Raw genomic sequence first — 25,937 nt, forward strand, 5'->3', positions numbered from 1 at the left:
AATTATGCATGTATAATTTTTGACATAGACAAAGACTTTGGTGGTATAATTCAACTTTATTACAACAAAACAAACAAAAATACCCAATGTTTTATCTTAATCTCTTTGTTGTACATTAACCTACATAATTGAGCCGTGCCACGAGAAAACCAACATAGTGGGTTTGGGACCAGCATGGATCCAGACCAGCCTGCGCATCCGTGCAGTCTGGTCAGGATCCATCCTGTCTGCTTTCAAAGCCTATTGCAATTACAGAAGCCGTTAGTGAACAGCATGGATCCTGACCAGATGCGCAGGCTGGTCTGGATCCATGCCGATCACAAAGCCACTGTTGGTTTTCTCATGGTGCGGCTCATATGTAAATTCCCCCCCTTACAAATCATTAATAAACATCAACTACAGGAAATTGATAGATCATTTTCAAGAAAAGACAACTCTGTTTTCTGTCACTATTTTCCCTTAACTGCAATGGCAAATAATCATAAACTTGTTTTGAAGTTGAAAATCATCTTAAACACCCACAATTTGGTGGTGTACCTGATCGAGGGAAAACAACTGTGCATTGTACAGAGAAATCTTCAGTAACATTTTATTCAGGAAATGTTTCAACTAGTCTCCAATTTAGTTATAAACATTTATAACAACCAAATCGCTTTATTTTGCTACAAAAACAGAAATTCATAAAAAAGAGCAACTTTATGATGAAACAGGTCATTCAACACAGGACTTTCAATAATGAACAAAAACATTCCTGTTACACTTAGTGACAAGGCATAACATTAAACATGTAAAATAATAGTAATTATACATATGTCGGTTTCTTACACATATGTCAGTCTCTTGCACATATGTCAGTTTCTTACACATATGTCAGTCTCTTACACATATGTCAGTTTCTTACAGAGTTCAACTCTGGCAATGAGTTCAACTATCAATAACAACACATATCTCAACCATCCTCGCTATCAACAAAGCTATACAGTTTAACAAGACAACAGGAGCAGTTTGATAAACACGTACTTCCCTCATGTTGGCCTGTCAGAGGTAACAGGGTATGTCATTTACAGCGTTAAAGCGCGCAATGGCCCTGGTCTTTGGCAAATGGACTCAAACACAGTAAGAACAAGCTATCACTTTATGAAGTAGAATAGTCACTAGCCTTAATATTCTCTAAATACTGACAGTAACTGGAAACCATCTATAGGCTTGGGGTCACTCTGACCTTGACCTTCATATCCTAGGAAGTTCAATGGTCATACGTTGACGTGCTCTCTACTTATCAATAAGACATCGTTTTTGTCTTTAAGTCACTGTGACCTTGACTTCTGACCTACTAATACAATCCCCTAACTAATGACCCCAAGCAATTATTAAATGAATGAATTTTGGCACTGCAGGCCTGTGTGTTCTCCAGTCATTGACCTTGAACCATTTGAGCCATGCCATGGGAAAACCAACATAGTGGCTTTGCGACCAGCATCCGCAGTCTGGTCAGGATCCATGCTGTTCGCTAACACTTTCTCTAATAGCAATAGGCTTTGAAAGTGAACAGCATGGATCCAGACCAGACTGCACGGATGTGCATGCTGGTCGCAAAGCCACTATGTTGGTTTTCTCATGGTGTGGCTCATTTTCAGTTTCAAGGTCACTTGTCACCTTAACCTACTGACTCGCAAACCAATAGGCATCATCTGCTGACATCAAACAATTGTTTGTGAAATTTGACCACTGTAGGCTAAAGTATACTGCTGAAACTGAATGGTCTACAGACAGACTGGCAAAATTAGCAAAACAATGTATCCCCTAGTCTTTTTAAAGGGGCATAAAAACTGGTAAGTATAAAAACAACTTTGTTACATTTAGCTTATAAAATATATAAAAACAAGAGGACCATGATGGTCCTGAATCGCTCACCTGCCCCCACATGAACTGAGTATGACGTCGTTTTTTTCTATTATTTGACATAGTGACCTAGTTTATGAGCTCATGTGACCTACTTCTGAACTTGACCTAGATATCATCAAGATAAAAATTCTGACCAATTTTCATGAAGATCCATTGAAAAATATGGCCTCTAGAGAGGTCAAAAGGTCTTTCTATGTTGAGACCTAGTGACCTAGTCTTTGACCGCAGTTGACCCGGTTTCAAACTTGACCTAGATATCATCAAGATGAACATTCAGACCACCTTTCATACAGATCGCATGAAAACTATGGCCTCTAGAGTGGTCACAAGGTTTTTCTATTATTTGACCTACTGACCTAGTTTTTTACCGCATGTGACCCAGTTTCAAACTTGACCTACATATTATCAAGATGAACATTCTGATCAATTTTCATGGAGATCCAAGAAAAATACGGCCTCTACAGAGGTCACAAGGTTTTTTTATTATAGTTTTTGACGGCACGTGACCCAGCTTTGAACTTGACCTACATATCATCAAGATGAACATTCTGACCAATTTTCAAACAGATCCCATGAAAAATATGACCTGGAGGTCATAAGGTTTTTCTATTATTTGACTTACTGACCTAGTTTTTGACCGCAGTTGACCCGGTTTCGAACTTGACCTAGATATCATCAAGATGAACATTCAGACCAACTTTCATACAGATCCCATGAAAAATATGGCCTCTAGAGTGGTCACAAGGTTTTTCTATTATTTCACCTACTGACCTAGTTTTTGACCACATGTGACCCAGTTTCAAACTTGACCTAGATATTATCAAAATGAACATTCTGACCAATTTTCATGCAGATTCCATGAAAAATATGGCCTCTACAGAGGTCACAAGGTTTTTCTATTATTTGACTTACTGCCCTAGTTTTTGACTGCACGTGACCCAGTTTCGAACTTGACCTAGATATCATCAAGATGAACATTCTGACCAATTTTCATACAGATCCCATGAAAAATATGACCTCCAGAGAGGTCACAAGGTTTTTCTATTATTTGACCTAATGACCTAGTTTTGGAAGGCACGTGACCCAGTTTCGAACTTGACCTAGATATCATCAATGTAAACATTCTGAACAATTTTCATGAAGATCCCATGAAAAATATGGCCTCTAGGGAGGTCACAAGAATTTTCTATTTTTAGACCTACTGACCTAGTTTTGGACCGCAGTTGACCCAATTTCGAACTTGACCTAGATATCATCAAGATGAACATTCTGACCAATTTTCATGCAGATCCCATGAAAAATATGGCCTCTACAGAGGTCAGAAGGTTTTTCTATTATTTGACCTACTGACCTAGTTTTGGATCGGATGTGCCCCAGTTTCAAATTTGGCCTACATATCATCAAGATGAACATTCTGACCAATTTTCATGCAGATCCCATGAAAAATATGACCTCTAGAGAGGTCACAAGGATTTTCTATTATTTGACCTACTGACCTAGTTTTTGACCGCAGTTGACCCGGTTTCAAACTTGACCTAGACATCATCAAGATGAACATTCTGATCAATTTTCATGGAGATCCAATGAAAAATACGGCCTCTACAGAGGTCACAAGGTTTTCCTATTATTTGACCTACTGACCTAGTTTTGGACCAGACGTGACCCAGTTTCGAACTTGACCTAGATATCATCAAGATGAACATTCTAACCAATTTTCACGCAGATCCCATGAAAAATATGACCTCCAGAGAGGTCACAAGGATTTTCTATTATTTGACCTACTGACCTAGTTTTTGATGGCACGTGACCCAGTTTCGAACTTGACCTAGATATCATCAAGGTGAACATTCAGACCAACTTTCATGAAGATCTTGTGAAAAATATGGCCTCTAGAGAGGTCACAAGGTTTTTCTATTTTTAGACCTACTGACCTAGTTTTTGATGGCACGTGACCAAGTTTCGAACTTGACCTAGATATCATCAAGGTGAACATTCTGAAAAAACTTTCATAAAGATCCCATTGAAAATGTGACATCTAGAGTGGTCACAAGCAAAAGTTTACGCACGGACGGACACACGCACGGACGGACGACGGACGCAGCGCGATCACAAAAGCTCAACTTGTCACTTTGTGACAGGTGAGCTAACAAAACATAATATTTATTTAAAGTTTACAAAATTCTACAAATTTATACTGAAATTTATACATTTCAACTTTCCCATATACAGTATTTATGGCAAAATATATCTATAACAAATATTATGAATGAGGTTACTATAACACAGTTTGGTTGGTAGTTTTGCAGTATGCAATGTTAGTATAACTTGCGGTAGTTGTACACACACTATTCAGAAGATCCTTGACCTACTTTAAGTAGTTATATACCCTTGCAGACTGTGCTCTCACATCCTCATTTGAATGTTTACACAATAAGAACACTTTGTTTTTCAAGTTGCCTACAGTACTAATACCAAATAAAGCTGAATACATTGTTTCCGGCGATGCAGCCTTATCGTCCGGTGGTAGAGAGGAAGACGTAATATTCTTGTCTTTAACAACTTGCAGTATATTAGCCAGTAAAGTCACAAATCGGAGTATTATAGCATCATCAGTTTCTGCAGGTTCTAGGTAAACAAGAAGTCCCTCTGGAGCCTATAACAAAGATATGCATTTTTTTGTGTATACTGGTAAACAAATTCATACTAAAAATATTTATTTTGTCAGATTAAACCAAAACATAACATAAGACAAAACAGCAAACAATGTTGTGACATATGGGACCTGTGAAAAGCACAGCATATCATCACAGTGGACAAGTGTGTGAAGTTTCAATTTATCAAACTAGTTGTTACTTAGAAACCAGCATTCATAACAAGAGCTGTTGGAGGACAGCAATGCTCGACTATTTAACAGCCTTGTCAATCGAATGAATACAAATGTCGAAAAAGGGGCATAATTTTGTACAAATGCAAAACAGGGTAATGGAACCTGCACAGTGCTTATCAGCTCATGACAGTGGACAAGAGTGTGAAGTTTCAGTCCATTCCCATTAGTGGGTACTGAGATACCACCTTACATATAAAAACTTAACCAAAAACAGCTAAGTTGAAAAAGGGTCATAATTTTGTACAAATGCAAAGTAGAGTTATTGAACCTATGTACTGCATGTCACATCATAACAGTGAACAAGTGTGTGAAGTTTCAATCCATTCCCATTAATGGATACTGAGATACAAGCTTACATACAAAAACTTAACCAAAATCTGCTAAGTTGGAAAAGTGGCATAATTTTGAGAAAATGCGAAGCAAAGTTATGAGACCTGTGCAGTGCATGTCGGATCATGACAGTGAATAAGTGTGTGAAGTTTCAATCCATTCACATTAGTAGGTACTGAGATACTAGCTTACATACAAAACCTTAGAGTTATGGAACCTGTGCAATGTAAGTCAGTTTATCAAAGTGAATAAGTGCGTGAAGTTTCAATCCATTCCCACAAGTGGTTACTGAGATACCAGCTTACATACAAAAACTTAACCAAATTAGGATGCCAACGCCAAGACACGTGCGAGTCCAATAACTCTACTATTCTTTGAATAGTCCAGCTAAAAAACTAAAACTGCTAAGTCAAAAAATATGGGCATATCTTTATACTAAGCAAAGTAGAGTTCTTTGAATAGTCAAAGTTAAAAATAGGGGCATACCTTTGTCAACATGCAAAATGATGATATGAGACCTGTACATTACATGTTAGATTATCATAATGAAACAGTGTTAAGTTTTAATCCATCCCAAGTAGTTACTGAGATACAAGTTTAGACACAAAATTTAACCAAAATGGGGTGCCACTAAAGACGATGATGCTATGTTGATTACAAATGGATGAGTACAATAGTTTTACACCTTGAGGTTATGTGCCTTATACATAATTTTGTTAAGGATAATAAGATATCTCGTTCAAAGTAATACATCAAAATCACTATGTAAATGGCATAATTAAGGACCACACATGACGGAGGGGGAGGAATTGCAGTGGTGGTGAGAGGATACTTAAGGGCAAGAATCTAGATGATAAAAAAAATTCTTGGGGGTGGTGGAGGGTAGCAGGGTATGTGTGTGTAGTGACAGGATACTACTTAAGGTGAAGAAACTAAATGATTTCTTCTTTTTTTGGGGGGGGGGGGGGGGGGGGGTAATGACAGTTGGGGTAACATGGATTGTTGCTTGTTGCAGTGACAGGATGGAAAATTTAAGGGCAAGACAATAAATAAAACAAGAGCTGTCGGAGGACAGCAACGCTCGACTATTCAACAGCCTTGTCAATTGAATGAATACAAAAGTCGATAAAAGGGGCATAATTTTGTAAAAATGGGAAAAGGGGTTATGGAACCTTCAGAGCTTATCAGCTCATAAAGTGAACAAGTGCGTGAAGTTTCAATCCTTTCCCATAAGTGGATACTGAAATACCAGCTAACATACAAAAACTTAACCAAAAACTGCTAAGTCGAAAAAGGGGCATAATTTTGAAAAAATTGCAAAGTAGAGTTATGGGACCTACACAGTGCATGTCAGATCATGAAAGAGAACAAGTATGTGAAGTTTCAATCCATTCCCATTAGTGAGTACTGAGATACCAGCTTACGTACAAAACCTTAACCAAGAATTTCTAAGTTGAGAAAAGGGGCATAATTTTGACAAAAAATGCAAAGTAGAGTTATGGGACCTACACAGGGCATGTCAGATCATGACAGTGAACAAGTGTGTGAAGTTTCAATCCATTCCCATTAGTGTGTACTGAGATACCAGCTTACATACAAAACCTTAACCAAGAATTTCTAAGTCGAAAAGGGGACATAATTTTGTAAAAAAGCAAAATAGAGTTAAGGAACCTGTCCAATGTAGGTCAGTTTATTACAGTGAATAAGTGTGTGAAGTTTCAATCCATTCCCACAAGTGGTTACTGAGATACCAGCTTACATACAAAACCTTAACCAAGAATTTCTAAGTCGAAAAGGGGACATAATTTTGTAAAAATGCAAAATAGAGTTATGGAACCTGTGCAATGTGATCAGTTTATCACAGTGAATAGGGTGTGAAGTTTCAATCCATTCCCACAAGTGGTTACTGAGATACCAGCTTACATACAAAACCTTAACCAAGAATTTCTAAGTTGAAAAAGGGGCATAATTTTGTAAAAAAGCAAAATAGAGTTATGGAACCTGTGCAATGTAGGTCAGTTTATCATAGTGAGTAAGTGTGTGAAGTTTCAATCCATTCCCACAAGTGGTTACTGAGATACCAGCTTACATACAAAACCTTAACCAAATCGGGACGCCGATGCGGACGCCAACGCAGACACCGACGCATGGGTGAGTCCAATAGCTCTACTATTCTTTGAATAGAGCTAAAAAAGGGATGGGGGTTGGAGGATGGTTGGTCGGTGGGGAGGGGGAAGCAGGGTGTGTATGTGTTTGTGTGTGTGCTGTGGTGATGACAGGATATTAAAGATTAAGAAGCTAATTGATTTTTCTTTTTTTTTAGTGGGGATGGGGGCGGGGCAAATGGGTGGCAGGTGGTGTAATGTAGATTACTGCAGTCTGCACATCGTCTCATCATCTTCTGCCTATATTCCAAGTTTCAAGTCAGTACCAAAAATACTTTTTAAATCATGCTCTAGGCACATAATATGATGGGCAGATTTGTCCTTGTTGTAACCATGACCTTTGACCTACCACCCTGGTTCAAGCACTCTACACATCGTTACATTGCCACCTACCTACATCTCAAAAATAAAGTCAATACCTTGACTGGTTAACAATTCCTGCTCCGGACACAAAATATGAGACAAACTTGACCTTTGAGCTCAATTTGTCACCCTGACCTTTGACCTACAGACCTGATTCATGTGCTCTGCACATCGAGATCAATACCTTGCATGGTTATTTACTTATGATCCGGACACAAAATATGATGGCCAATTTTGACCTTTTAGCTAAATTTTTACTCTGCACATTGTCTCATCACCATCTACCTATATGCCTAGTTTAAAGTCAATAACTTTAAGGGTTATAAAGTTATGCTCCAGACACGAATTATGACAAATTGGCGGACGCCCCATCACATAATATGACTGCTTTTTTTTTCAAAATGGTCGTATAAAAAATTATAATCATTATGGTATCTGATGTGTAGAAATGTCCATTTGAACAATGCAAAATACTTTCATACTAATTCAAAGACACTGTTACCTTTGCAGCTAACAGATGAGGTACCAAATCAGGGTTACATGACAAGTTGACAAGAATCTTCAATGCCTGTAACCGTATCACATTTTTCCCTGTCTGTAAGAACTCATACAAACGCTGTACAACACGAGTGTACTGGCCATGATGCTCGCACGTCAGGGACAGGTTAGTGAGGGCCTGGAGCGAGGATAGGCAAATAGCCTCGCCAGTATCCTTGTCCAGGGAAATGTCAACTAGTGTAGGAACACAAGACTGAAATACACAATACATATATGTCATTTTTTTGTCCATTTTTCATTGAACATGGTTTTAATTCTGTTTAAAGTTATCATAATTTGATACTTAACATCATTTTAAAAAAAAAAAACATTTCTGGAAGGAGTTCTTGACAAGTCTACCAAGTATGTCCAATTCCAGGCACTATGGTTCCTTTACAAACTATCACTTTATAAAATCTACAAAAAAAAAAAAAATTTAGCGAAAGGAAAAATTAATTAATGTCTACCTCCATTTCCTTGTTATTTTGTTCATTTGTTGCTAGATTGGTCACAGCATTTATCGTGACTGACACAGATGTCGTGGCACCAGAATGCCTCAACCACATCGCCATGCGCTGAAGCTCGAGCAGTTTGGCAAGACGAGGAAGACAACCCTGTTCTCGTAACACATTCTAAAATGAACAATATGTAACAAATATCAAACCATCAGGTATATATTTTCAGAGTGTAAGAAAGCAAGTGTAATCCTTACCTTTTCATTCCAAGTTCAGAATTCACACTTGGGCCTGTTATGCAACATTTTCTTTTTGCTTTTTGCTCTAATTTTGTGACTGAATAATTATATGAGCCACGCCATGAGAAAACCAACATAATGGCTTTGCGGACAGCAAGGGTCCAGACCAGCCTGCACATCTGCGCAGTCTGGTCAGGATCCATGCTGTTTGCTAACAGTTTCTCTAATTGCAATAGGCTTTGAAAGTGAACAGCATGGATCCTGACCAGACTGCGTGGATGCGCAGGCTGGTCTGGATCCATGCTGGTTGCAAAGCCACTATGTTGGTTTTTTCATGGGGCGGCTCAAATGTAGATTAAACAGAAATTATAGCAACTTCAAATATTGCAATTTCAGGTCTAAATTTCAGACCCAGAAGTGATAGTGTTTTTATTCCCGGGTAAAATTAACAAAGTCCATACCATCCTGTTCATAACAAGTGCAGCTCTCCTATATGATGCTGATGATAACGAGTCCAACAATATATCTTTTTTATAAATAAATACTTACTGCTCCAACACTTGCTTACCTGTTTCACATCTAACTGCTTAATTTTTGTTGTTGTACTTAATAGCCTCAAATTTCAAATCAGGATTAAAGACTTAAAATCAATTTCTCATGGAAAAAAACAACAACTAATTAACTTCAATTTGGCAATTAACATTTTGACACTGACAAGATTCTATCAGAAAAACCCAATACAATGCATATATATATATATATATATATATATATATATATATATATATATATATATATATATATAACAATAATTACAATATTCTTTCTGTCCACTGATTCACAATTTTAGAAGTTTTAAACAACAATAGTTGTCACTATTTTGGCTGTATGTTGCTGAACACAGGTTTTGGACAAAAAGGTTCAGACAGGGAATATAACAAGTGGGTCACTGACCCTAAAATGCAAACCTGTGTAAAAGGCATCAAGTGTGTTTGTATAATGTAATGGTACAAGTACAGAGTTTGGTTTACATAAATATCAAGGCTCTAGCTATTGTGGTTTCAGAGAAAAAGATATTCAAAGTTTCTTTTATATTAGCCTGTATTATATACATGTCACACACTTGGGCATGGTCATTTTTTTTTAACCTAGGGCAATGATTTGAACAATTACGGTAGACAGTCAAACCCTTACATCACACTTCAAATGTCCAAGCAATATTTGTGTAAAATTGTTTTAAAATTGGGCCTGCTGTTTTTGACAAGAACATTTTTTCAAATTTCCAAAATGTACACATAAGGAAAGTGACAACTCTCCCTGGCGGCCATGTTTTTTGACAAATCAAAATAATTTGAACAATCTTTGTAGAAGGTGACACAAGGACCATTTGTGTGAAACTGTTTTAAAACCATGCCAGCAGTTTCATACAAGAAGATTTTTACAGTTTCCACTATATAGGGAAAAGTGACCATGCCCTCTGGCAGTCATGTTTTTTGAGAAATCAGAATAATTTGAATTTTCTTGGTAGAGGATCACACAAGGACCATTTGTGTGAATTTACTACAAAATCAGGCCGACAGTTTCACCACCAAATGGTGTCAGAGGAGATGTTTTTTGAAGGAAAGTGACGCCTGACAGCCAGATGGTGAGCGATCACAATAGCTTGCCCCACTTCGTGCTCAGGTGAGCTAATAAAAATACCATAACCTTTGAAGTATTGTTTCTTGGTTACACAGAAAAGTCCTATGTTGTACCATACTGTTTATTACTGTAAAAATAACATAACCAATAAATACTGCTATTTTCTGAACTTTGTTAAAAAAAACTGATCAAAATCTTACCTTTTTATCATGAACTACCCTTTAACTGGAATCACCAGGCTCATCAAAATGTTCAAAGTCACCAAAAACCTAACCATTTCCTTATATATAGTATTTACATTTGCTTTCAGCATGCATTAACTAATTAGACTGGTATTGACCAGCTGACAGCTGTTACCTACCTAATGCACTAACTGTCTTAGATTTGCTAAATATAGAAACCTGGGGATATAGCTTTGCATGTCTTGCATGCTCTTTACATTAACGTAAACATTAACACACAAGAATTCAATAAGTCTATAAAATACAATGTAACCTCTCCTGAGGGAACACCATATGGAAGACCAATAACGTTTGAGAGGTTAACTTAATAATAAAAACAAAATGTTTACTGGTAAAGAAAAATATGTCTTTGTAGGCTTAGGTACCAGTAGTGACTTGTTCTATACAAGCAAGCTGACAACTCCTCCACATAAGTGGCTTCAGACCTACAGACACACTTGCCAGAGAACCTGTGAATAAACATCACCTGCACAGAAAGACCATTTATTGGCTTTCTAAAGCATGGCATTTTTCACAGGTTAGACTGTACAACAATAGATGCTCTGCTATATGATAAAACTGTTTAAAAGATAAAAAAAATGGTTCACTTCTGTAAAATTGAAAATTTCCTTGCAACAATGGTGAGCACCTAGAACAGTCACTTAACAATTTAGAAGTGTATGGTATTATATTCATAATGTAAAAAAAACATCCAACTCAAATAATAAAGATCTATTATAAACCCATTCATAATAAACAAAAAAAAAAACAAAGAAACTTACAACTGGCAGCACAAACAATATCCAACCACTAAGTTTTGAAAGGATGGAAAATCTAGCATTCCATATTTACTATCTCAATACGAAATGGTAAAACTGACATCCATCAAACCTACAACATTGAAACCTTCATTGATGTACCTGGTTCAACCTTGAAATTAAAAAATTAAGATATCCCGAGATATGATTTTTACATTAACAACTTTTCATACTAGACACTGGATGGCGGATGATTCTTTTCTTAATTGGAGATACAAATATGTAGACAGGTACTTCAAAACTTATCAATTTCTTTGCATACATAATTTCAGTTAGTTCATGCCAAGCTCTGTTATATGCACCCAAATTTCAATTAACTGGGACATTAATAAGGTGTTTTTTAAAAAAAATCCAATTTACAGCACAAATGCATGACTTCAGCTTTATCTGTCCAGTAATTAGGGAAAATATTTAATGATTTTATTTGACTATATGAACAATTTGGCAATAAAATGAAAGTAACATTACAACCTTAAAATGAACTGTCAATGAAATAAAAACAATATCTTTCATCCACATCAAACACCTAAACACTCTTACAATACACTAATATCAGTAAAACTATTCCTCTGTAATTTCTGACTTTAAATAAAGCAATATACCTTTTCAGAAAAAATTCAAATTTTCTTAAAAACGAAATATGTCTTTTTCTAAATATTTCTTAGCAATTAAACATGGCAATGCAGCTGGATAGTAATTTTGTTAGCACAGACTGACATTATGACTGTTTGGAGGAAATAATCTGGAAGACGTATTGTGGCTTTAATTATTCATACACCATGTAGAATACAGGTATAGTGTAACAGAAAACAATCAATATATATGGTCATAATCTTACAACTGAATCTAAATCACCTGCAAAAAAATTATTACTGATATCCCTTTGTACAACATTTAGGTAAGATGTTCAAGAAACTAAAACATCCTTAGAATAATAAAATAAATACAAATATGATTTAAAAGGTGATTTTCGGCAATACATGCATAAATGTAGGCTTTCCAAAATTTTTATAGAAAGCATAAATGCATTTAAGAATCCAAAGTATATACTTGAATAAGTACAGAGTTTAATAATTATGGACAAAAAAGTTCAATAACAGTGGATAAAGTACAACATTTTTTTTTCAAATTAAAACTGCTATTCACTTGCCACCAGCCAAAAGGCAAAAAAAAAAAATCTTCATTGATTATGTAGGTGTTGTGGTTGTTGCAAAATTATGGGACTTCTCGCTCTATGTTCTTATTAGAATATTTCATAGATCTTTGCTTAAAATCACAGGATTTAAATGGAAAGGAAATATCACATTTCTCAGATATATAGCATGATATTCCAGGCTTTCTTTTTTCATTCACTTTCCCGACCTAATATAATTCTTTGTCCCACATACAAATCTATAGATAATTAAATATTAACCTTGTGTGAACTGGGAAAAGAGCAATAAGTAATGAAGGTCATTTTTGTGGAATCCATACTTCTTCTTACAGTGCTACCTATGCATATTTTCTGAACCACTTGTAAAGATCATTTATTTTCAATATTGTGCTTTCGAAAAAAACAAACTTTTTCTTGTAGGAAACTTTGAAAATAAGACTTTTTTTCAGTATAAAAGGACCTACATATCATACCAGTACTTTGATAGCACAATTTAAAATGGTTATTTTAACATAATAGCCAAACTCAATTTTTTTTAAACAAGAGCTGTCCGTAAGACAGCCAAGCTCGACTATTCGAAATATTGTCACAGAAGCAGGAAAATATTACCCAAAAAGGTTAAATATCAAAAGAGTTTTAAGTTCAAAAGGGGGCATAATTTGACCAAAATGCATATCAGTTATGGGACTTGCTGCTATCAACTAGTTTTATAACCCCGAAGGCACATGTGAAGTTTCAATTCAATATCTGCATTAGTTTTGGAGATAGAAACTCGCATGTAAAACTTTAACCAGAATTTTCAAAGTCCAAAAGGGGCATAATTTTCCCAAAATACATGCCAGAGTTATGGGACTTGACCCAGTGAGGTTGGTAATTGATCTAGAAAAAGAAAAAATAAGTTTCAAATCTATATGCCTTTTAGTAATTGCCGTATGTACTTGCACGCAAAACTTTAACCAGTATTTTCTAAGTCCAAAAAGGGGAATAATTTGCTCAAAATACATGTCAGAGTTATGGGACTTGATCCAGTGAGGATAGTAATTGATCTAGAAAAAGAAAAAGTAAGTTTCAAATCTATATGCCTTTTAGTAATAGCTGTATGTACTTGCACGCAAAACTTTAACCAGAATTTGCTAAGTCCAAAAGGGGGCATAATTTGGCCAAAATGAAGGTCAGAGTTATGGGACTTGCTGCTATCAACTAGTTTTATAACCCCGAAGACACATGTGAAGTTTCAAATCAATATCTGCATTAGTTCTGGAGATAATAACTTGCATGTAAAACATTAACCAAAATTTTCTAAGTCTAAAAGGGGCATAATTTGCTCAAAATACATGTCAGAGTTATGGGACTTGACCCAGTGAGGTTGGTAATTGATCTAGAAAAAGAAAAAATAAGTTTCAAATCTATATGCCTTTTAGAAATAGCTGTATGTACTTGCACGCAAAACTTTAACCAGAATTTTCTAAGTCCAAAAGGGGGCATAATTTGACCAAAATGAAAGTCAGAGTTATGGGACTTGGTGCTATCAACTAGTTTTATAACCCCGAAGACACATTTGAAGTTTCAAATCAATATCTGCATTAGTTTTGGAGATAGTAACTTGCATGTAAAACTTTAACCAAAATTTTCTAAGTCCAAAAGGGGGCATAATTTGCTCAAAATACATGTCAGAGTTATGGGACTTGACCAGAGAGGTTGGTAATTGACCTAGAAAAAGAAAAAATAAGTTTCAAAGCTATATGACTTTAATTGATGGCTGTATGTACTTGCATGCAAAAACTTAACCAAGGTGTGACGCCGACGCCGACGCCGACGCCAGGGTGAGTAGAATAGCTAGACTATTCTTCGAATAGTCGAGCTAAAAATTATACCCAGAACAAAATATCTCAAGTTTTAATTTAGGCTAGTTAACTACACCTTGATTGTATTACATACCGCATATCCTGTGTGGTGTCTGTAATTAATAGCATATTATCTAATCACTTCACCCTGTATAACATTCCTCATATCTTTTTTTTTTTTTTTTTTTGGTTGGATTTAACCTCGCACCGACACGATAGGTCCTATGGCGACTTTCCAGCTTTAATGGTGGAGGAAGACCCCAGGTGCCCCTCCGTGCATTATTTCATCACGAGCGGGCACCCGGGTAGAACCACCGACCTTCCGTAAGCCAGCTGGATGGCTTCCTCACATGAAGAATTCAAAGCCCCGAGTGAGGCTCGAACCCACATCGATGAGGGGCAAGTGATTTGAAGTCAGCGACCTTAACCACTCGGCCACGGAGGCCCCGTCCTCATATCTAGTGTGGAGTCGGTGATAAATGTATTATCTAATCACTTCACCCTGTATAACATGCCTCATATCCTGTGTGGAATCGGTGATTAATGTATTATCTAATCACTTCACCCTGTATAGCATGCCTCATATCTAGTGTGGGATCAGTGATTAATGTATTATCTAATCACTACACCCTGCATAACATACCTCATATCCTGTGTGGAGTCGGTGATTAATGTATTATCTAATCACTTCACCCTGTATAACATGCCTCATATCTAATGTTGTTTCAGTGATTAATGTATTATCTAATCACTACACCCTGTATAACATACCTCATATCCTGTGTGGAGTCGGTGATTAATGTATTATCTAATCACTTCACCCTGTATAACATACCTCATATCTAGTGTGGGATCAGTGATTAATGTATTATCTAATCACTACACCCTGTATAACATACCTCATATCCTGTGTGGTATCTGTGATTATGTGATACTAACCATGGCAACCTGTATAACATGCCTCATAACCAGTGTAGTGTCTGTGATTAATGTATGATCTAATCACTACACCCTGTATAACATACCTCATATCTAGTGTGGAGTCAGTGATTAATGTATTATCTAATCACTTCACCCTGTATAACATGCCTCATATCTAGTGTGGGGTCAGTGATTAATGTATTATCTAGTAACTTCAACATGTATAACATATCTCATATTCTGTGTGGGGTCAGTGATTAATGTATTATCTGATCACTTCACCCTGTATAACATACCTTATATCCTGTGTGGGGTCGGTGATTATTGTATTATCTAATTACTTCACCCTGTATAATATACCTCATATCCTGTGTGGGGTCGGTGACTAATGTATTATCTAATCACTACACCCTGTATAACATGCCTTATATCTAGTGTGAAGTCTGTGGTGAATGTATTATCTAATAACTACACCCTGTATAACATACCTCATATCCTGTGGGGTTGGTGATTAATGTATTATCTAACAGTGTTCACGTTTTCTGAAAATTTCACTTAGTCCCTGGAACTCGGTACTCCCAAAAATGTTGGGTTTCAACCAAATATGATCAAGTCCCAGGTTTTGTGGCTACAGTATTGACAATATTGCTAATGTTTTACAATAAATAACACCTTATTTAACTTCATAAATGTATTCCAGTTCTGATAAACACAACACAGGTATAAGGAAATAAAAAGTAACTTTAAACAAGAGCTGTCCATAAGACAGTCAATGCTCGACTATTCGAATTATTGTCCGAGAAGCAGGATTTTCTAAGTCCAAAAGGGGGCATAATTTGGCCAAAATACATGTCAGAGTTATGGGACTTGACCCAGTGAGGTTGGTAATTGATGTAGAAAAAGAAAAAAATAAGTTTCAAATCTATATGCCTTTAAGTAATAGCTGTATGTACTTGCATGCAAAACTTTAACCAGGATTTTCTAAGTCCAAAAGGGGGCATAATTTGGCCAAAATGCAGGTCAGAGGTATGGGACTTGATGCTATCAACTAGTTTTATAACCCCGAAGACACAATGTCAATTCAATATCTGCATTAGTTTTGGAGATAGTAACTTGCATGTCAAACTTTAACCAGGATTTTCTAAGTCGAAAAGGGTGCATAATTTGCTCAAAATACATGTCAGAGTTATGGGACTTGACCCAGTGAGGTTGGTAATTGACCTAGAAAAAGAAAAAGTAAGTTTCAAAGCTATATGTCTTTAAATGATAGCCATATGTACTTGCATGCAAAACTTTAACCAAGGTGTGACGCCGACGCCAGGGTGAGTACAGTCGAGACTGTTTTAAGAGACCGACTTTGGGAAGCAGCGAAAAAGGTCACATATGACAGGGAGTCTCTTAAAACAGTCTCACTTAACAGGATGACGCTGGTTTCATATATTTTTCCAATTAATGTACATGAATATCGGATACTTATATATTGGCCTCTTTTAAGGTATGAGTGGAAAATGATTAAATACTATTTCTTTAATTGCATATTGATAAAATATAAATTTCAAATAATTTGTATCATTCGTATGATGTTGATAAAACAAATTTAAGCTCATGATCTGGCAAGAAAATAAAGGAGAGCAGCAAAATATAAATGTTCCATTTGAACTATTTACACACTGCTCATGAGGTTTATGATATTTATATTTTTGTGTACTAATTGTTCATTGACATTTATTCGATTATTGACTGCATCTTTAATCTGTGTTTACTTCGTCGTTTCCTGTTAAATACCGCCATATTTTTGTTTCACCAGGAATAAAGTTAATTTATGCACCGACTCCGAATTCATCAGCTACTTTATACGCTGGTTTTCCCTAATCAAGCAATTCAAGTGCCTTAACACGCTGTTCTAATGTCAAAACAGTTCTTTTTTATGTTTTTCATCAGCCTTTTTTTGTAAACAAATAAGTTCTCGTCTCAAACAACTTCACGCGAGATAAAGAACGGTAACTCTATCGTGTAAAGTCTTGCGAGGGAGCGTCTCAAAGTCGCTGAAAACGGTCTAAATATCGATTCGGGAGCCTGATTTCACAGTCGCTTGTCGCGTAAGGCAGGGGGTTGCTTAATTCAGACTCTTTTAATAGTAAATTGCGTCCGGAGCATAAAATAGGGTCGCATATGACAGGGAGTCGCTAAATTCAGGGGGTCGTTAAGGCAGTCTCGACTGTAGATAGTCGAGTTAAAAATAAAACAATACTTGACAAGAATTTCATACAATACTTGACTAAAATGGCGATTGCGGTTTTTTCTTTTTTTGCCAAAGACTCTGTATTACTTTTGGTTTGCAATGCGTGAGTCAGTTGTTTTCAATAATATCCGCAGTAACCGGGCTGTTTACATATAATTTACATCGAAGAAGCAATTTTGATCAATATGCTAAACAAGTCTGAATACAACACTGAATGACCATAGACTACGTCATTCTGTGCTATTTTTAGAAAATTTAGAAAATGAAATAAATTTTGGATTCCGACATCGTGGTAAGTATTTGTTGACTTTTAAACTCGTAACGTTCAATTCCGTTTTTACTTTGCGTTTCATGTACGCAATGGCCTTGAAAAATTTACGTACAAACCAATTTTATTGCATATTAAGATACTTTTATGTCATAAACAAGAACACTGATCTAATCACTACACCCCGTATAACACACCTCATATCCTGTGTGGGGTCAGTGATTGATGTATCATCTAATAACTACACCCTGTATAACATGCCTCATATCCTAAGTGGGGTTGGTGATTAATGTATTATCTAATCACTACACCCTGTATAACATGCCCCATATCTAGGGTGGCATCTTTGATTAATGTATTATCTAATAACTACACCCTGTATAACCTATCTTATATCCAGTGCTGTATCTGCGATAAATGTAGTATCTAATGACATGCCTCAATATTCTGTGATGAATCGGTGATTAATCATTTTTCCTTACCTGATTATGTGTAAATGTAGCACAATTTGCTATACCCTGTACAGCTGTATGTTTCAGATGAATATCTTCAAATGTGAGTAACCCTGCTAACACTTCAGCATTGCGAGCTGTGAGACCCTGAGAAGGGTTCTGTGTGGCCATCAGGGCCACGGTAATTTCTTCAGATGAGAATTTTTGAGATTCAGACTCATTATGCTCTTTGAGGAGTTCCTCATACTGAATATTCATAGTTTCCATAGCAACTGTTTCCCTCTCCATGGAGGACAAACGGGCAGATAATGGCACTGAAATGAGAAATTTCATTACACTAAATTAACACTTTTTATTAAGAAATAAACCGTTAACTGTTAATTAAACATAACTTTGTTGGAAATATATATATGATCACCTGTTTTTCATTTTGTTTATACAAAGTTGGCATCAGTCAATGCATATTTGGTGGCGAATATGTAATCTAACAAAGAGCTGATTATACTTATATGCTCCTATGATAGTCTGCCCTATTTTCAGTTCACAGATTAACTTTGACCCTGATCTTTGACCTAATATCCAAAAAATAATACGTAATAGGTCATCTACTGACAGACAATCATCCTCTAAGGTTGTGGACTGTAGGCAAAAGCAGTCTATAGATTTTTAGCTGAAACTCATTTTCAGCCTTAGTGTCACTGTGGCCTTGACCTTTGACCTACTGTCCCCATTAAAATAGAGACTGGCAATCACATTATTAAGTTTGAAGGCACTTGGCCAAAGGGTTTTTAAGTTACTGAGCGGAAACCATTCTCAGCCTCAAGATGCCTGTGACCCTGATCTTTGACCTACTGATCCCAAAAAACAATAGGGGTCATCTACTGACCACAGGCAATTGGTGACTGTAGGATAAAGCATTCTTTAGTTATTGAGTGGAAACTGTTTTCAGTTTCATGATCACATTGGCGTTGACCTTTTACCTCCTGACCCAAAAAACAATTGGGTCATCTTTACTGATCACAGACAATATTGAGCCGAATGCTGCATAACTATTGTGAGAAAAAGCTTTCTCTAGTTATTGTTCCGAAACCATACGATTTTCCGACCCACCAATAATCACCTTTAAATATAAGCTCTCTTCTTTGAGAGCTGGTGGGGTGGCGGAGGTGAAAATGTCCGAAGTACATTAAAATTGCATTTATTCTGCAAAAAAGAGACATGTTCAAATTTAACAATACAAAGTACAACATGTATTATAAATTCTGAAGATAATTCCCTCTCCTACTAATAAATGAATCCATCATCTGACCACAGCTGCACTGAGAATATGTTCAAAAACTTTCAGTCAAACTTAGTTTATCAGAAGTAAGTTTTCTTTTTCATTGACTCTACTTAATTATATAAACCTACCTTTTTCTGCCAATATTGTGCTCTGGTCGCCAGCTTCCAACACAGAATTAGATGGTGTAGTATCCAAATTATCAAGTACACTATCATTGTCAGTGCCATTTATGATAGACAGACTCTCACTATTTCCATCCTGTGTGCCATTTACAATGCTCGTCTCACTGTCCACTGGAGATAGATGTGGACTACTGGCATGGGACTCGTCATCATTCAGTATGGCCCATGATGCAGAAATGGTTAGCCCCTCTTTATCAGGTAAAGGGGAACCACTCCCTGTATCTAGAAGAAGACTGTCACCTTCTCCGCGCCTACCTGGAACTACTTCAACTGGAACTGTTTCCTCTTTCACCTCTTGCTCATACTGCTGTGTTTTAGGCTTTCCTATTTTAAAAATACAATGTAGACTTAAATAATGTCATAGACTATTGTGTAAGCACTAACAAAAGTAACAGCCTTACATTTTGAATTGGAGAGTAAACTTTTTATTTTTTTCCTACAAGTAAAGTGACGATTTGCAGTCCCGCAATGAAAAGCAAACACAGTTTAGTGACTCGGCTGACAATCAACAAACACCAAGGGTTTGTCATCTCTAGTTAATGTATATGTGTCAGTGATTTTTCTGATTTTGTCAAAACAACCTTTCTGAAGAGGAAAATATAACGTGGTAAGAATCCAAATCATTTGATTTTCATGATGTCCTTACAAGTTTGACACCTGCTGAGAAGTTAACACAGATAGTGTGGCATAATTATCAGTCCATAACAGCTACGTGATTTGTAAATGTGATGCAACATGGGGATTAGACAATACCCATGTCTGCTATGGAATTTCCTTGCATCTTTTGGTCTGTCATAGTCATGTGATGTAGTGCCGAGTCTGTAAACGATGTTGGGCAGTTAAAACTACCCCGTGTTTTAACCGGCAGTTTTAAACAGTTAAAACCATCCCAGTCAATACTAGCTGTAGTTGTCAATACCAGACATTAATGGTCAATACTGCTTACACTAGTACCATCAACATCACGCCATCTATGTAGAATCTCCCACACTTCAGCTACATATAACAGTTTTGCCAGCCGCAGAAATTGACATGATTATCCAGTTCGAATGTAGGGAACGATCAGCCAATAAATCGCTCACGCCATGAACCAGACAAGTAAATATGAAATTCTTGGTACATGAAATTCATAGTATGAAAACAGATTTAACATGAATTGACATTTGCAAAATTTTTAGTGGCAACAAAAAGGAATCTATGTAGTTAAAAAATAAACATTGCATTATTTTTAATTATCTGTATAAGTACAAACAAATCCTTTCGTGAATACATGAAAATTAGTTAAAATGTTTGTGTCTTTTCATTTCATAAAGAACTGGAAGAAAAACCTCTGGGAAATGAAGTGATAGTTGATGGGTCCTATCACATACAAACCCCTATAAAAGTGGTACACTTCTGGGTGAGAGGATGCTTCTAAGCAGCAATGAGAATTTATACAATGTAAAGGTATGTAAATGTTTAAACTATAAATGACAGTCTATCGATCTAAATGTAGTTTGCTTTTTCATTGCTTTTTGTAATGTTATGACGCCTGTTATTTTACTATTTTTAAATTTATACAGAATGATGTAATTTTTAATAACCACAATCGTAATTTACTTAATATCATTCCACATTTCGTATTTGTATGCATATAATCTTAATATACCCATTCATAAATTGTCTTATCTTTTCAGGTGAGGGGCTCATATACTGGGTTTGTAGTGTGCAAACCAAGGCATTGTCACATTGTCTAATAACTTCAATTTTGGCTTAGACATGTGTCAGATCTAATTGATTGCTACTATTTATGTAGATAATATATAATGTTAATTTCATTAATAGGAGGCCTTCTAGAATTTCATTTCATCATAGATTGCTATGTCAGTGAAATTTGTTTTTTAACAACAATATAAATGAAATTGTGTACATATAAAATTTGTTTCAATAATTGGACTGACTGACTGTAATTATTTGAATGTAACATTCCATGCAGAAATGAACACGTAAATTGCTATTTACTATTGTGTTAGAATTATCGTTTTTGGAACTTTTTGCATCTTATTTGAAGAAACAATATTATATTATTCGTCTTAATACAGGTAATGTAAAGAGTTAAATTTGATAAAATCTTATATTTATGTTTTCATTATTTTGATAAATTTCTGTCATTTGGCTTTAATTGTTACAGATGTCAAAATATTGTTTTGTATTGTATGTATATTTGTTCCATTGGGTTTATAACTTGTCTTGTTTTGTAAGATAAAAATAAATAACATGAGGATCATGATGACCCTAAATCGCTCACCTGAGTAATATGAGCCACATGTTTCAAATGGCAAACTGATGCTAAAATATTAGAAAGGTCAGTAGGTCACATTCATGGTAACTGAAAGTCAGTTTTAAGATCGGTATGCAAAACTGTACATGTCATCCGAATTTGAAAGCTGGATCTTAAAAAAACAAGAAAGTAGGTCAGTAGGTCAAGGTCACAGCCAGGTGACCTCTAATCACTTGGGGTCATCAGGTAATTATAATCAAACAGTCTAGGAAATATGATCTGATAATTTTTGAATTATTTATTCCTATATAACTCAAATAACAAGTGACCCCGCCCTACAATGCAGGGCCTCTTTTCACCCCAGGGGAATAATTTGAACAATCTAGTTAGACATCCACTAGGCAATGCTACATACCAAATATCAATGGCCTAGGCCTTGAACTTTCAAACAAGAAGATTTTTCCCCTATACAAGTCTATGTTAAATTTGGGACCCCCAGGGCCTTTTTTCACCCCAGGGGCATAATTTGAACAATTTTGGTAGATGACCATAAGGTAATGCAACATACCAAATATCAAAAGCATAGGCCTTGCAGTTTCAGACAAGAAAAAGTTTTTCCCTATATAAGTCTATGTAAAATTTTGAGACCCCCTCCCCCCAGGGCAGGGCCTCTTTTCACCCCAGGGTTATAATTTGAACAATTTTGGTAGAGGACCACAAGGCAATGCTACATACAAAATATCAAAGGCCTAGGTCTTGTGGTTTTAGACAAGAGGATTTTTGAAGTTTTTTCCTATATAAGTCTATGTAAAACTTGGGACCCCCGAGGCTGGGCCTCTTTTCACCCCAGGGGCATAATTTGAACAATCTTCATAGAGGACCATTAGATGATGTCACATGCCAAATATCAAGGCTCTACGCCTTGCGGTTTTGCACAAGAAGATGTTTAAAGTTTTTCCTTCCGGTTGCCATGGCAACCAGACTTCTGCATGAAATTCAATTCTTTGAACAATTTTGAAAGGGGACCACACTGGGATCATTCCAGTGAAGTTTGATGTATTTTTGTCCAGTGGTTTTCAAGAAGATTTTTTTAGAAAATGTTGACGGACAGACGACACACGACGACGGACATTGAGCAGTCACAAAAGCTCACCATGAGCCTTTGGCTCAGGTGAGCTAAAAAGGTCAGTGGGGAAATTATGCTTTAAGGTCAACATAAATTCATTAGCAGAGCTGTATATATATAATCATAACAAATACCTTGTACATATGCCAGAAAATGTTCTCGATGGATTTAACTGGGGATTTCCTAACGGAGATATGCTGAACGTGACAGCAAAAGTCAAAAGTTATCAATGCTGTCCCTAAACGTCCTATTATTTGGACTAGTGTATTGGACAAGAATGCAGGAAAAATTTTATTGCCGCAGCGACCTGGGTTTGATTCCCAATTCCGGTGTGATTTTTTTCTCATTTCACATTAATGATTGTCAGTCTAGTCTTGACACATTTGAAGAATTAATGCAGAAAGAAGAAAGACCCCGTATGACTAGGTTTTCCCGTCGGCAATGGCTAGAGAACTGGAATCGGTTCCCTAGACAGCGAACTTATTCATCCGAAACCAGTTCTCTAACCAAAATGCCGTGCATAGGCTAGGGAACCAGAATTCTATTTCTATGCATAATGTTGCCGAAATTCATTTTGTTTCTTTTGGTAAGTATCATGACATGCATATTATTATTTTAATTAATTTTACCATGCCCTTGCATTTATCTGCATTTACTGTCTCCAAAAGTGTACGCGCCATATACCGTGTCCGCCATATTGGAATGATATTAACTAGTAGGAATGAGTGTGGGAAACTACTTTGCAATTTTTAAATGTTATTTGCTTTAATCATGTACTATGATTATTTCAATATAAAATAAAACTGACTTGTATTTGCGTCATTACATGTTTACAGATGTACAAAATAGTTTAATTGCCATTAAAGCTTCATGCGGATTCCTTGATCACTTTAAAAATACCAGTTTGTAACACCTCTGCATTTCATGTGCAACAGTTTTTGCAAGTGATTTATAGCAAATTGAAAAGACATTGTGATCACGCAATAATAATTACAAGAAATTACTTAATTTGTTTTAACTGTTTCTTTTATTGTAATGTACCTTTTAAGTTTAATTTCAAGTTTATTTTGGCTTGCTCCAGTGCCGACGATTTCAATACTAGTTAGTTTATTTTATCATTCCAATATGGCAGACAGTTACACTTTTGGAGACACAGTAAACACAGATAAATGAAAGGGCATGGCTTGCTGAAATGTAAAATTAATTAAGATAATAACAAGCATGATACATACCAAAAGAAACAAAGTGAATTTCGGCAGCTATATGCATGAAATAAAACTCCAGTTCCCCAGCCTATGCATGGTACTTTGGCTAGAGAACCGGTTCCGGACGAATAAGTTCGCTGTATAGGGAACCGATTCTGGTTCTCTAGCCACTGACTTTCCCATCAGATAGGTATTAGCAGGCTGGTCACATTGCCCTATCGGGCTTTAGGCATAAAAACTAATGTTTCTTGAAAAATAATGAAGATATTTCTTTCAAACTTGGTCCATTAATTAAGCATAACATATGACGCATACTATGGTAGAAATAACATTGTTGCCTTCAGTTTTTTTAGAATTATTTCCCTTTTTCAGAATTTTATGATGCATAATTTTTGAAGTCCAAACAAATTATGTTTTAATGAAATGTTTGAAACAGAAAAGGGATCAATGGGTTTCTGCTCAAAACTTGTGCGCCAATACCTTTATTCTATGTATTTAAGGTTAATACTTTGTTTCTAGTGCAGATGTATGAACAATTTTTTTATAACTAACATTTTTCTATAATGTTGTTAGTGAAAGCACAGTAAAATATATACATTCATGTACTAGCGCAATAATTAAGAGCATTAGAAAGCCATTGAACCCTTTTTTGTTTTAAACTTAGCATTAGAACATGTCTTTTTTGGACTTTAAAAATTATGCATCATAAAAATCTGAATAATTCTACCAAAACTGAAGGCAACCAAGTTATTTTTATTTTAATTTATGTCATATGAAATGCTTAATAAATGGACCAAGTTTGAAAGAAATATCTTTACTAATTTTCAAGAAAAATTAGTTTTTATGTCGAAAGCCCGATCGGGCAATGTTACCAGCCTGATTAGTTGAATGCATTAGATATAAAACTAAAATATAACTTTCGGGGTTTGCGCAACGGCTGCTTAAAAGCTTGGAAATGACCCCGAATAATATACTGGTTCGGAATAATAAGCGAGTTCCCTGTATGTAATTTAGCTAATTTGTCACTTTTTGTGCCCATTTACTTTCTAAAGGAAGATTGAGTATCAAGATTGCACTAAGGTATTTTCAACAAATTAGATCTACCTGAAATTTCGCCTGTCTTATTTCTGCGTCGTATTAAGTATAGTGTAAAAATAGCACCGACAAGCAATGCAGAACCGGCAGCTAATGTTACAACTTGACTTTGCGAGGGAGCCATGTTTTCGTCTGCATTGTCGTAAAATTACACTTGCATTATTTTGTATTCAGATTGTTTGTATCGATATAACAGTTAGGAAATATTACAAAAATTTTCTTAATCTGATGTGGAAACATTCTGACTGTTTATTGTCACGTTAGTTGTTTGGAATTTTTATTTAATGTCGTAAAAATTCAACTAAGACCACATTACGGTTCATCATGTAGGCGCTTTATGAATATA

General features: G+C 35.9%; 1 protein-coding gene across 1 annotated transcript; it reads right to left on the reverse strand.

Annotated features, from left to right (window-relative positions):
- Positions 1–634: 634 nt before the first annotated feature.
- On the reverse strand, positions 635–25,753 carry LOC123529862 (uncharacterized). Its single transcript, XM_045310425.2, has 6 exons — positions 25,601–25,753; positions 19,852–20,229; positions 18,472–18,755; positions 8,655–8,819; positions 8,153–8,401; positions 635–4,558 (listed from the first exon to the last, which is right to left on the reverse strand). Exons 1-6 carry the CDS (start codon positions 25,713–25,715, stop codon positions 4,271–4,273), a joined length of 1,479 nt encoding a protein of 492 aa, XP_045166360.2. The 5' UTR covers positions 25,716–25,753; the 3' UTR covers positions 635–4,270.
- Positions 25,754–25,937: the final 184 nt, after the last annotated feature.

The sequence above is a fragment of the Mercenaria mercenaria genome, chromosome 13 (assembly GCF_021730395.1).
Source record: "Mercenaria mercenaria strain notata chromosome 13, MADL_Memer_1, whole genome shotgun sequence".
Classification (NCBI taxonomy): Eukaryota; Metazoa; Mollusca; class Bivalvia; order Venerida; family Veneridae; genus Mercenaria; species Mercenaria mercenaria.

Coding starts and splice junctions, on each gene's coding strand:
- LOC123529862 (XM_045310425.2), bottom strand. CDS start 25,715: ATGGCTCCCTCGCAAAGTCAAGTTGTAACATTAGCTGCCGGTTCTGCA. Junction 8,820..18,471: donor CTACATTTACACATAATCAG/GTAAGGAAAAAT, acceptor TGTTCATTTTAG/AATGTGTTACGAGAACAGGG. Junction 4,559..8,152: donor CTCATCTGTTAGCTGCAAAG/GTAACAGTGTCT, acceptor TCTTTGTTATAG/GCTCCAGAGGGACTTCTTGT.